The 12570-nt window shown below is 45.4% G+C and overlaps 1 protein-coding gene across 3 annotated transcripts; it reads left to right on the top strand.

Moving 5' to 3' along the window:
* The first annotated feature begins 1643 nt into the window (after positions 1 to 1643).
* Positions 1644 to 10217, top strand: itpripl2 (ITPRIP like 2). 3 transcript variants are annotated; one of them, XM_080776847.1, is made up of 4 exons: positions 1644 to 2607; positions 3794 to 4043; positions 5216 to 5443; positions 5540 to 10217. In XM_080776847.1, the coding sequence occupies exons 1-4, from the start codon at positions 2390 to 2392 to the stop codon at positions 6806 to 6808; spliced, it is 1965 nt and encodes a 654-aa protein (XP_080632973.1). In that variant the 5' UTR covers positions 1644 to 2389; the 3' UTR covers positions 6809 to 10217. The 3 variants fall into 3 exon arrangements, with proteins under 3 accessions (XP_080632973.1, XP_080632972.1, XP_080632971.1); XM_080776846.1 differs by having other exon boundaries at positions 5216 to 5491; XM_080776845.1 differs by having other exon boundaries at positions 5216 to 10217.
* The last annotated feature ends 2353 nt before the right edge of the window (positions 10218 to 12570 follow it).

The raw sequence follows: 12570 nt of genomic DNA, 5'->3' as shown, positions 1-12570 counted from the left end.
ACAAACTTATGTTTCCCCCCTTTCTCTTTTCTTTTCCCTACCATATCCCCCACCCCATGCTGTCAACATGACAAACATTCAATTGTGACAATCAAGGACTAGGCAAATAAAGGAAACACTAAAAGTAAGTAAAAATAAATCACTCCTCCATACCTGACATGTGACTGACAACACTGTGAGGTCGAAGGTCATATAATGTCACTCTGGGGTCATGTGACCCAGGTCAAAGGTGACACTGAGGTCAGCAGATGGGACTTAGTTGTGTGTGTGTGTGTGTGTGTGTGTGTGTGTGTGTGTGTGTGTGTGTGTGTGTGTGTGTGTGTGCGCGAGTGTGCGTGCATGCGCGCACGTTTACACGTGTGCGTCTGTGTGTGTGTGACTCAATGGTTTCTTGTTTAGATCGGCAGGCCACACCCCGGTGCCTTTCCTGTTCATAAGTTGTCACAGAACAACAGAGAGCTCTGTAAGTGTAAAGAAAGCTGCCACACACTCAGCGCTCTGTATTTACAGTAAAAACAATGAATGCCTGTGCAGTTCAGTAAAAATGACCACAATCTATATACGTAATGATGGCCCTCATTATGAGTCCATTTGACACACAATGTTCAAAACTCCTGTTGTAAAAGTCCTCTCCTCTTTCCTCTCACAACACTTTTAGCTAGCTATAGCCATGCTTCATATTGGTGGTTCTCAAAGTTGGGGGTCTACCAGGGACCCCCAGGGGTCCTTAAGGGGTTCCAAATGGACTGTTAAGCCCAAACCACTGCACCAAAGGGTCGGGCAAGGAGTTGCATTGGTTTTCTCCCGACCCGACCCTTTGGTGTGGTTTGGGCATTACAGCCATGAGAACGTACACATATTTGTGAGTTTTGGGGGTCCTTGAAATTAAAAAAGGATGAAACCCACTGATTTATATAAATCCCCCCCCCCCCCCCCCTGATACATCAATTATAATCAGGCTTGTTGAATAACAAAGAGGAATGGAAACATTGACTCAGAGTCGTGCCAGATGAGTACTGGGTGATGATGAGACACCCAGTGTTGCCTTCTTGTTGCCTTGTTTGCTAGATTAGATTAGTACCAATTAAGTAGCCTATAGGATCATATACAGTGAGCCGGTCATTATTGCTATAATTACATCCTGACAGGGTGATGCAAGCCTGTCTGGCTTTTATTTTTTTAATTTGGAATGGGAATGTTTCAGATTTCTCCATAATGTGAAACATTAACTGGATTCTCCGCAACACTCATATTTATGTATTCTAGTGAAAATGAGAGGATTTCATGTAAACAACTGTTATCCGTTTTTCACACACAATCCTGACCAAGAGCTTAGAGTAGTCTCGCATAGCCAGACAACAGTATTCCACAATCTCTTATGCTACATAAATTAGAAGCATTATTTGAAAATTGTGGGAGGCAACAATCTGGCCACAGCAGACTAGTAGTGACACAGGAAACAATGCATTTGTCTCTTTAAGAGGAGAGAAGGGGAGGAGTGTTTATTAAGTGCCCAGTCTCTCTTTTCCATACTTCCCTCCCTCCCTCCCTCTTTCTCTCTGTCCCTCTCTCCTCCACTTCTCCCTACTGTTGAAATTCCTCTCTCAAGAGTTTGGCATTTCCTCTCTGAGCTCACTGGCTGAGAGACCCGTCCAGCACCAACGGGAGAGTGTGAGTGAGTGAGCGGGACAGAGGGAAGGAGAGGAGAGGAGAGGAGAAACACATGCAGAAAGGGAGGGAAAAGACAGGAGAGAGAAAACTAAGTGTGTGTGTGTGTGTGTGTGTGTGTGAGAGAGAGAGAGAGAGAGAGAGAGAGAGAGAGAGAGAGAGAAGGGGAACTTTCAAACATTGTGTGAGTGGATGGTAGTCCAAGGCATGCAGTTTCACTCAAAGAGGAACTTCACACAAAAAAGGCCAACTCTTGGTTCTTCTCTGAGCAAAGGAGGAACTTGGCAAACCACCCTAGTGGAGGTTCAAGGCGACAACCACAGCCTTGTCCTTCCCAACCACTGGGCAGAGAAGAACCACCACCACGGCGGCAAGAAAAGCAGTAAAGAGGATAAACTCTGGGAATAACAGGACTCGGAAGAACAGTGGAGCAGATAACGGAGTGAGTGTTCACAACAAAACAAGCAAAGAAAAGGAGGCGATCGAGGACAGAAGACGTGGAGTTTGGCTCCATCCATCCACTGCATTTGGGAGTTGTTATGCTGTCTTTTGACTGCGTGTCAATATGGGTTAGCCTTAAACGGATCCCTCTGCCAGCCTTCAGGCGTACTGTACGTCTACCAGACCTGAAACCAAAATTATACAGAGGATATACTGTCATAAGGTACGGAGGAGGGAAACAGGGGGCGGAAAGACGGCGAGGGAAAGGTGGAGGTGGAGAATGAGTGTGTACACGTTGAACCTCAGGGTCTTCTGGCCTCTCTTCACGTGCGTGCTCACAGGCCTGGTGGTCCTGCACCACATCGCCCACAGGCTGACCCCGGAGCCCTGCACCCCCGAGGCCGAAGGCGAGGGCTGCTCGTCCCACCAGGGCCCTCCGGTCCTCCTGTCGCTCGCCAAGCTCCTCCTGGCTATTGCACTGTGCTACGTCTTCATCAGGTAGCTACCGCCACCATCTTCATCATCATCATCATCACTGTTGTTGGTTTGCACTTGTGGTCAAAAGAACATACTGTATCACTGCTCTGTCAGGAAGCAACCACCTAACTCCAAAATGTTAATTTTTTAGGAAATTAAGAAAACCTTACCTCATGTTTTGAAAACAAAGCAATACTGCCTCATCAGAGTTGGTGTTGTGACTTTATATATTGTCATGCATGAGACGGGGAGAGGTGGTGGAGTTAGTTGTTTTAGCAGACAGTTTGAGGGTCCAATGGTCCGGCGGGAAAGTATCTGTGTCATTTTAGATTTTTGCGTTGGCTATTCAAAAATAGCAGATCTACAAGCTCACTGCACTAGTGCAAGCTTGTACAGTATCTGCTATTTTTCATCAAAAGTGCGAGCACCACGTAAGCGTCTGCCTCATGGCTAAATGTGTTAATTACACAATTTAGCTGCGCCCATGTGATTCATCCACTCTACACTTACAAGTACTCTCTCTGTTCATGCATTCACTGTGAAGGACGAGGTTATACAAGAAATACACAAGATCAACACAGTTTTGTGTGGAAAATGAAGCCCTATAGCTTTCAAATTATATGTTGTGTCTTGGCTGCCTGCCTGTCTTTTTCTTCTTCTAGGAACTCTGCTAACTTGTAGGGGTTTAGCGTGTTTACAGTAATCTCATGAAAGAATGGAGCTGATCTTATCCAAACATTTTCCTAGATCTGTCACAGACAGTGCTTTATAAGGATTTTGTATGTTGTTGTTGTTTTCTTTCACAGTACTGCAGTGAAATCCATGTTCATTTAACTCTTAAACCCATTTAGACCTGAGGCCAATTCTACAAATTCTAAACAACATTTTCAAGACTTTAAAAAAATGTTTAAAGCAGGAATTAAGTGACGCGTTGTTTGTTGCTGTTCTATTTTTTTAATAGCCAATGCAAACCTTTAAAATAACACAGATGCTTTCCCAGTTTTATTGGGTTAAAGTGCATTTTCAAAGTTATATTAACACTAGTACTGCACTAGGACGAGTACTACAGCAATACGCTTTTCTTCCTGAAATAATATAAAATACCTCTTAAATACAGTATAGGCATTCACAAGAAACACCACAGCTCCCATACCTCGCAATCAACATTATATTGTCATTTTGTATTGTCTTTCTTCGTCTGCTCCAGGTACTGCTCCACCAACCCGTCCAGGGCTGGAAAAGGTACTCCTCTCGTGCCCAACGATGGACTTCCAAAGTCCAGCGTGTCTCGGCGCGAGCTGCTGGACGACTACTACGCCCGCTGGGTGCGTCTCTCGCCCCACGTGGTGGGACACAGCAAGGCCAACGTGGCCAAGCTGGTGGGAGACCTGGTGAAGGCCGGTCGCACCGACACGCCCCCAGAATCCACCCTGGCCTTCAGGGGAGACTTCTTACAGGTGGGTGTTGTTGAAGGATACCGTGAGGTCAAAGGTCACTGTCAGTGACTTTACCGCAATATTATGTTACAAGTGAAAGTCCTGAATTCAAAATTCACTTTTCAGTTGAGTGAATGTACGAAAGCATTGGTATAAACATTTACGTAAGTGGCCTAGCGGCCCCGGCACCTTGGCTGGTAATCCATGCAGCATGACAGTGTGTCGTGGGTTCGAGTCCCGATCCTGACGAACTTTACTGTGTGTCTTCCCCCTCATCTCTCTCCCTGTTCCCTGTCAAGCTACTGTATCTATCAATAAAATATCTTAAAAAATGTAGCCTATACCTAAAGTAACAAAAGTAGAAAGTACTCATAATCAAAATCTACAAAGTAACTAGTAACTCAAATGTTCAAATAAATGTATTAAATAAAAAATACAATATATTTGCCCTGAGATGTAGTGGAGTAGAAGTAAAAGCTAAAAAAATCTAAATTGTACAGTACAGTACAGTACAGTACAGTACTTGAGTAAATGTACTTAGTTACTTTCCACCAGTGAGCTGAGCTGTGTGAACAGAAGTGCTGTGTTTATGAGGAGATTTGGAATATGAATCTGTCGAACGGTTCAGTGCAACTGCAGCAAGATAGACTTGTTCTCCTAAATCCTCTTAGTAATTAGTATACTCTAAGCATAGTGAAAATGTCAAATGTGTTTTCCCAGCTGTTCCTTGAAAGCTTATTAACATCTTCATCACTACTGTCAATTACAGCAGAACATGTAATGAGTCAGACTGTACTAATGGCAATATTATTACTGCAAGAATTATAAACTATGCTCGGTTGTAGATAGATGACTAATCCAGAAACAGGGTGAATGTCAAAGTCTTTAAATAATATAAAATAAAAGTAATATTTCTATAATCCTGGTGCATGTGCACTGGAACAATAATACAGTATATCAAACTTTTATACCTGTTATTATATCTTGTGTCTTTATATGGAAAAACAGGTAATTTTAAGTTAAGATAATACAAATATAAGTGCGTGTGTGTGTGCGTGCGTGCGTGTCTCAAAGTCACAATCCTTGATACTCATTGTAGGCTAGGCCTGCAATAAGTACCATTCCATACTTTGAGTGTAAAATATGCATTGTTTGTTTTAAGAGCTTTCCGTCTCCTCTCTGTTGTTCACCAGGTGGGTAGCTCATACGAGGAACACAAGGTGGGCTCCCCAGACTGCTTTGACATCTTGGTGCCATTGAGGGTCCCCAGAGGCCTGAAGCTCGAGCCCAGGCTGGTCTGGGCAGAGGGACCGGCTGAAGGAAGAGAGAACAGAAATGCAGCAGCGGAGAAGGAGAAAGGACCAAGCAGCAAGGCGGACGCCAGGGCGACAGCGGAGAAGGACCAAGGACCAAGGAGCAAGGTGGAGGCCAGGGCGACAGCGGAGAAGGACCAAGGACCAAGGAGCAAGGTGGAGGCCAGGGGGACAGCGGAGAAGGACCAAGGACCAAGCAGCAAGGCGGAGGCCAGGGCGACAGCGACCAAAGTGAGGAGGACGAGGTCAAGCAAGAGACACAGCAGCGGCGGGAAAGGGAACACTGCAGAGAAAACAACAACAGACGACAACGCGGCGGAAGAGGAGGAGGCGACCCCGAAACAGGAGGCGACGTCGAGGAGGGATGAGGAGGACGGAAAGAAGGAGGAGGAAAGGTGGGGGCCTCCTCCTCAGTGCAGCATGGAGGTGCCGCGTCGCGAGGAGTGGGTCCGCAAACACAGAGCTTTCGCCGACACCTTCCTGCGGCTCCATCCCCGAGGCTCTCCGGAGAGGTCTTCGCCCGGGTCGGGTGCAGGAGGAGCCACAGGGAGCAGGCCCAGGTCGGGTGCATTAGCCACGGGGAGCAGAGCCTACCGGTTCACTCCCGACTCTGTCCACCGCTGGTTCTACTCGGCCGTCCAGCGTTCCCTGGCCACCGTGCGCTATCCGCACGAGCAGCGCTGCGCGCTGAACCTGGCGCTGGTGGACGAGCGAGTGCAGCTGCGGCTCACCCCGCGCTCCGACTACGTCTGCTGTCACATCTCCATGGCCGTGCGTCTGCTCCCCGCCCTGCCGCTCGGCGACGGCCTCTACCTCGTCCCAGTGGACTCCGTTCCCGTGCCAAATGCTCCCGCAGCAACGACGAAAGGTCTGGACGACAAAGACCTGTGGACGCTGTACTTCCCTCGGCAGGAGCAGAGGCTTCTGAGCTGGGCCAAGGCGCGCCTCCCTCAGGGCTCCTGCCACCTCAAGTGCCTCCAGCTCATTAAGGCCATTCGTGACCTTGCCGGCCAAGCTCTGGACACACAGGGTTCCGCGCTCTGGAGGTCGGTGCTGTCCTCCTACGTTGTGAAGACCGCCTGGCTACGTCTGCTGCTCAGCACTCCGTCGGAGAGCTGGGAGGAGACTCACCTGGTGGCAAGAGTAGAGGACCTGATACGGAGCCTCAGGGAACTCCTTCAGAAACGGACGTTGACTCACCTCTTCCTCGGAGGCGAGAGCTCCACAGCTTTACTGCCCGACTCTGTGGTTCTGCCCAAACTGGTCAAGGAAGCCGCGGGTGTTGCCCGGGTGGGGTCAGGGGGCAATCTTTGGGCGGGGATCCCGGCAGCATCTTTGGATCTGGTTTCAGGACGTCTAGCCTATGCCTGGACCCATCTCCACAGGCTGATCAGACTGACCCGGCCGCAGAGGAGCAGTACTGGTCTGGGCAGGGTAGGCCATGGCCATTGCCAACATTTGGAGATGGACTAGTACGTCAAAAGCAGCATTAATAACCACATAAGCCATATACAGTATACCTTGTTGAACAAGAATCTTTACTAGGGGCTCTCGACTCATGTCCCCTCCTTTTACACCAAATATCTTCGTCGAAAATAGAATAGGTACAATCTCACAAGACATTGTGTTGCGTAACACGTTGTGAGCTTGTAGTTCTGCTATTTTCGCCGAATGTTCGCCTGTTATGACATGCCTAGAGTAGGGATGCTAGGGGTCGTGTTAAAGCAGCTGAAACCCTTGGCTGATTTTGTAGTTCGTCTTCCTGTGTACAGGTTAAAAAACTACAGAAGGATCGAAACATGGCAGGCTGACCTTATAGTACGCCGTGATGTAAGCAACACAGCTGCAGCTATTACAATTAATAATAATGGGTGTGTTGGATTTAGGTGTGCCGATGTGCAAGCACTGATAATACTGTTGACTACAGTCAACAGTATAGCTTATAGGGTTACATGCCTGCAAGCTATGAAACGGTTCCTTCTGATATGAAGAATGTGTTGGCTCACAGCTGTTTACTGTATAAATCAGTGATTCTCAAACATTTTCATGTCATGGACCCCCGAATTGTATTTGGCCGTATGTGGACCGCCCCATCTGAAAAGATGTCTGCATACTTTTGTCAAGATGTTTCTGAATGTTTCAGAAACCGCAGATCTACAAGCTTACACAGTGATACACATCGTGACGTGTTACAGTGCACTTGATGTAGATCGGCATTTTATTTCATAATCAAAGCATAAAATTTCAAGTGGATAAAAAAGAGTTTGATAGTATATTAACTTATTTACCTGGAGACTCCCTGGAACCCCCTCGGGGTCCCCTGGGAATCCCCAGAATCCACTATTGCGTGGTCAGAAACCTCTTTCCCCCTTTTTTATTATTCATAAATCATTAAATCAATGCCCTACTTGGCCTACTTCATATTACTGCAGTGCCACACAAAGCAAAAACAGCCAATCTACAAGCTCAAACCGTGTTGCGATACTATGCGTTTTGAGTTCATTGGATCTGCTATTTTTGCTACTTTTTTAATTTGAATCCAAAGTTGCCGTCTTGGACATATGAGGTTTCCACCCGACAGCAACGATTTGCAGGATTACATTCCGTCTTCAAAGGTAAAGAGGCTGATTACAAAACATTGCACCGCTCATTATGTTTGAGGACGGAAACCGTACACACCCAATCTGGGTATTTTCTACAATTAAGCTGCGTTTCATTCCGATGCTATAGATGGCATGGCAGATAGGCCTATAATATAGGCCTATCTGCCATGTGTGCTGCTTGGGGTTCATTTAAGGATTAAACAGAATCCCACGGATAATTGTCAGGTTAGGACAGCTGCTTTGTGTCATTATCCTTTAAGACCGGCACTAATCACGTCTCATATTTAGAGCTGTCGCTTGGAGATCTGGAGGGAATAAATGGATTCTGCCTATACACACAAAGCAAATAAAGGTGCCAAGTGGAACCTGACACTGGTTTCCTCAGAGTGATGCTGGAGTTTTGTTTTTTGTTCCAGAAAGAAGCATTTATTTTTTAGAATTTATTTTATAATGAACCCTTAACGATTTAAACCCTATCCTATAGGCTAAACTTCGACTCCCTGGACTCTATGCTAGGTCAGCTTATTTATTTTTTACACCAAATCTCTTAATCTCGTCAAACGTAGCCGACCTACAGCTGAGCTGCTGTTTTCATCTAATGTCGGGCCAATTAAGACCTAACCCAAATTGGGACGCTATAGGGTTTAAATGATTAAAGGTGCACCATCAAACCAAGAACATCTTTACAGGGGAACGTCTCTGGTTGCTCTGGTACATTTGGACCCCGTGCAGGCGGGCCCCGAACCCGACGTTGAGAGCCGGCTGCCTTACGTCACGCGCTCTCAAGAACACATGCCTCTGGGGCCTTGCCCTGGCAGCTGGTTGCTATAGCGATAGCCACATCGGGTCCGTTCCGGCGGCTCACACTCAATTGCGCCGAAGAGCACAAAAAACAAACACACAAACACTCTTCTACCCTAACCATTCCTTACTAATCTCCCTTGTGTTCTAGCTTTTTATATGTGTGTGTGTGTGTGTGTGTGTGTGTGTGTGTGTGTGTGTGTGTGTGTGTGTGTGTGTGTGTGTGTGTGTGCGAGTGCGTGCGTGTGCGTGTGTGTGTGTGTGTGAGTTGCTCTGCACACTGTTGTTGCTCTATATGAGTCAGTGTGTTATGACTATTTTTGTTCAACAGCGGCCTGCTGTTTTGTGTCTCTCTTGCCCGCCCTCGAGGCACGCCTCGGCTCGCGTCGAGGGAATTCTAGATAAAAGCACCACTTCTCTATAGCCTCACACACACACACACACACACACACACACACACACACAATGATCAAACTATTAGACATCCATTCCGTGACACTCTGACTGGCTGCACTTAAAGATGACAAGCTGACCATTCTGTTTTTTTCTTTCTTTCACGCAACATAATTGAATGAAAAAAGCTGCTCAAAAAGAATTCCACCAAATCGATTGTTAATTATTTTTCCTTTCCTTTCATCGATTAAATCGATATGTTGTGATGATGACTGAGGCCCAGACGAGAGAGACTAGAAAGAAGAACCGAATCTCAGGCAAGGAAGTGAGTCACGACACACACACACACACTCAAGTATTCAGTTGGGATTTGACAGTGTACCGTACACACACACACACACACACACAGTAGGAAAAGTGGCCTGAAGTACCCTTGAGCAAGCACCACTGAACCCCCAGCTGCTCAGTGGACTACAGCATAGGACTGTGGTTGTATTGGCCTGTGTGTGTGTGTGTGTGTGTGTGTGTGTGTGTGTGTGTGTGTGTGTGTGTGTGGCGTTGCTGAAAACGAGCACTAATCTATCCTGGGTAAATACAGGTTAACCATTTAGACCCCAGCATCGGTATTGTGGAGACAGCTTTTGCAGATGGCTGTATCGGCCGTTTTCAACGGAAAGCTTTCCCCACAATAACAGAAAACAGAAAAGACCCTTCCTAGTATAGAGCCCTGAGGGACTCCGGTCAACCATATGGGGTTTAAGTGTTTAAAAAAAGGGGGTCATTGTGCTGCGACAAAACTTGAATGTAGGAGAGAACCAATAATCCACTGTAGGAAAACAGGTTATTCATGAGTTAATTGCACTTGTATTAATTCAAAGAATGTCATACACCTAACCTAAGATTATGGGCACAACGATGAGGGTATTTTCAGCTGTAAAAATGAATGTATGGTGTGTTCTGTTTAACATACAGTAATGTGGATTGTGAGGTACGCTTGATTTCTGCCAAATGCTTTGTACCAAATGTACTACAGATATTTAACGTGACAACGTTGGTCATAAATAAACTAGCTATTTTGGATTTTGGATTATATCCCGTGCTTCTTCTTTAACTGTGTGTGTGGGGGGGAGAGTGTCCACGATGGGTAACAGGCTGACAAACCCTTTTGAGGCAATTATTAATGCATCTGCATTGAGTTTGACTGTTTGAGTAGTGTGTGGGTGAGTTTATTATGTGCTGTCTAGCACTGAGCGGTTTAGTTTTATTTATGTGTTTTCCCCTCAAACTGTGACTCAAGAGGAAGTGAAGCACGTGGGTGCCACATGGCAGAACACCAGGACACAAGAGTTTAGAGATGACTAAATCACTGTAACTTTTATGTCCTATATGCGGAAATGGAACCCAGGTCCCTCACTCACTCACCAAAGCACCAACATGTCTATTATGGAGCTTTGATGGAAAGCCTTGGGCAGATGATGGGATTGCACAGCTTGATCAAAATAGCATTTTATTTATTGAATTAAGTTTGAATAATTCACAGCTTTAATTTAACTACAGAAATAGCCAATCTACAAGCTCAAAATGTGTCACGATGCAATGGGTTGTGAACTTGTAGATAGTCAGTTCAGTTCTATTAATTCCTGGGAGGGGGCAATCTGAAATCCAAAAGTGTGGTACAAATTAAGAAAGAATTGTGACACATAGCCTACTGTACAGTAATAAGGTAGTCACCTATTTCAGTAAGCAAAACAAGAAACTAGATTGACATGAGAAAACCTACATTAATATTGCCAAAGCAAGTGTCAAAATATAATAAAACAGTTGAAAATGGGGAGAGTAGGCCTACATTTGGAGGGGGTACAGCATTGTGTAAACAGAGCTATGTATGACACATTGCATCGTTAGTGCTATATCTACAGGCTATAAAGCTTTTTTTAAAACGAATACAGCAATCTTTTTAAGACTTTTTTTTTTGTTTTGTTTTGATGAGAATGCTGCTATATTTGAAATATAGTGAGCATTCTCATCAAAACAAAATAAAAAAATTAAATGGTATACAAAAGGGGGGGGGGGGGGAGCCTCAAATTCTCTCTCTCTCTCTCTCTCTCTCATTAGCAGGGAACAGCGCCCCTACTGGTACTCATTATATGATGCTCATATAGGTGAACGTCACATACATAGGTGAACACGGACAAAGCTGTTCCTTGGAGTGGTTGCACCACTCAAAAATAGCAGCTCTGTTTACATTTACAATAATGTCTAGAGGTCTACTTGAAATAGACTCCACCTCAGATTTTCCACAACGGCCACAAGGTGCTATCCTTGTGGCAGGGGTGTGGTCTAAGTGCCATCATCTCTCTCTATGGTGAGGAGGAAAGGAAGACCCCGTGACACGCAGGAGTGGCTCTGTCAGTCTATGGCGCACCTGCAGCACATCAGGTAATTACAGGGGCTGTATTTAATACGGGACCTGAGCCGTGCTGGTGGTGGAGGGAGGGTGCTCTGTTCTGTTGCAGTGACGCTGGGTTTATAGCTTCAAGTGCATAGCCTTCAGTCCTCCAGGCCAGTCTTCCAGTTTCTGTGTTTTGAAAGCTTCTTACTGTTTATTTTAAAGGTTTTGTAACGGTAGTAATTTTACAGACTGTTTGCCTTTAAGCACAACGTTTGCCAAATGTGTGGGCAAGGCATGTTTCTTACATTTCATGAATGCAACATCCAATCAACCCCAATTGGAATCACACGTATCATATACGACACGTCATAGAAACGCTACCCCCCTTCTCTGCTAACTTGGGGTTTTTAACATACATTTATAGAACCTGCATCTTATACAGTACTTTCACAATCTGCTATTGCTTTTTTTAATTTCTTTTAAGGTCCCAAACTAGGGACGCCAGGTTTGATTGATTGAATACTTTAGTAATGTGTGAACACTGCCAAGCTGTTTGTGCGGGTGACAGTTTTGTGAAGAATTAATTAATTTCAACTCACTGTAATAGTATATAATATTTTAGAACCAACATAACTATTTGGTGTCATATTCCTTCATTGAAGTTAGATCCTTTGGAATCCTTTTTCTTTCTTTTCCCCTCCAACGCCTGGCTTTGTGTGTGCCGCCCCTCGTGACATCATCATCATGCATTTTATCATGTTCATCACATGATAAAAGGCACCCCTCACTTCACATTTTTTCATTAATGTTTTTTGTCTATACAAGGATTCCACCAGACAGGAATTGGACTCTCTCTCTCTCTCTCTCTCTCTCTCTCTCTCCTACCTGTTGTCATTCTTCTTTGAATAAGAGAGAGAGACACAGAGAGGAGGGAAGGACCACAGCAACAGGTCATCTGCCACTTCGGTTTCCACGGTAACTCTAATTGGGTCATTCCAGTTATTAAAACAGAGGCTTCACAGATCTGACAGATTTGCTCTGTCTGT

This window comes from Protomyctophum bolini (assembly GCF_963924005.1).
Source record: "Protomyctophum bolini genome assembly, chromosome: 11".
NCBI lineage: Eukaryota > Metazoa > Chordata > Actinopteri > Myctophiformes > Myctophidae > Protomyctophum > Protomyctophum bolini.
The sequence above is the reverse complement of the archived record's forward strand: the minus strand, read 5'-3'. Positions and strand labels throughout refer to the sequence as shown.

Excerpts from the sequence above, each read along its gene's own strand:
- itpripl2 (XM_080776845.1), top strand. The coding sequence starts at position 2,390 with ATGAGTGTGTACACGTTGAACCTCAGGGTCTTCTGGCCTCTCTTCACG. Across the intron at positions 2,608-3,793 it reads CTGTGCTACGTCTTCATCAG|GTACTGCTCCACCAACCCGT; the intron begins GTAGCTACCGCC and ends CGTCTGCTCCAG. Across the intron at positions 4,044-5,215 it reads TCAGGGGAGACTTCTTACAG|GTGGGTAGCTCATACGAGGA; the intron begins GTGGGTGTTGTT and ends GTTGTTCACCAG.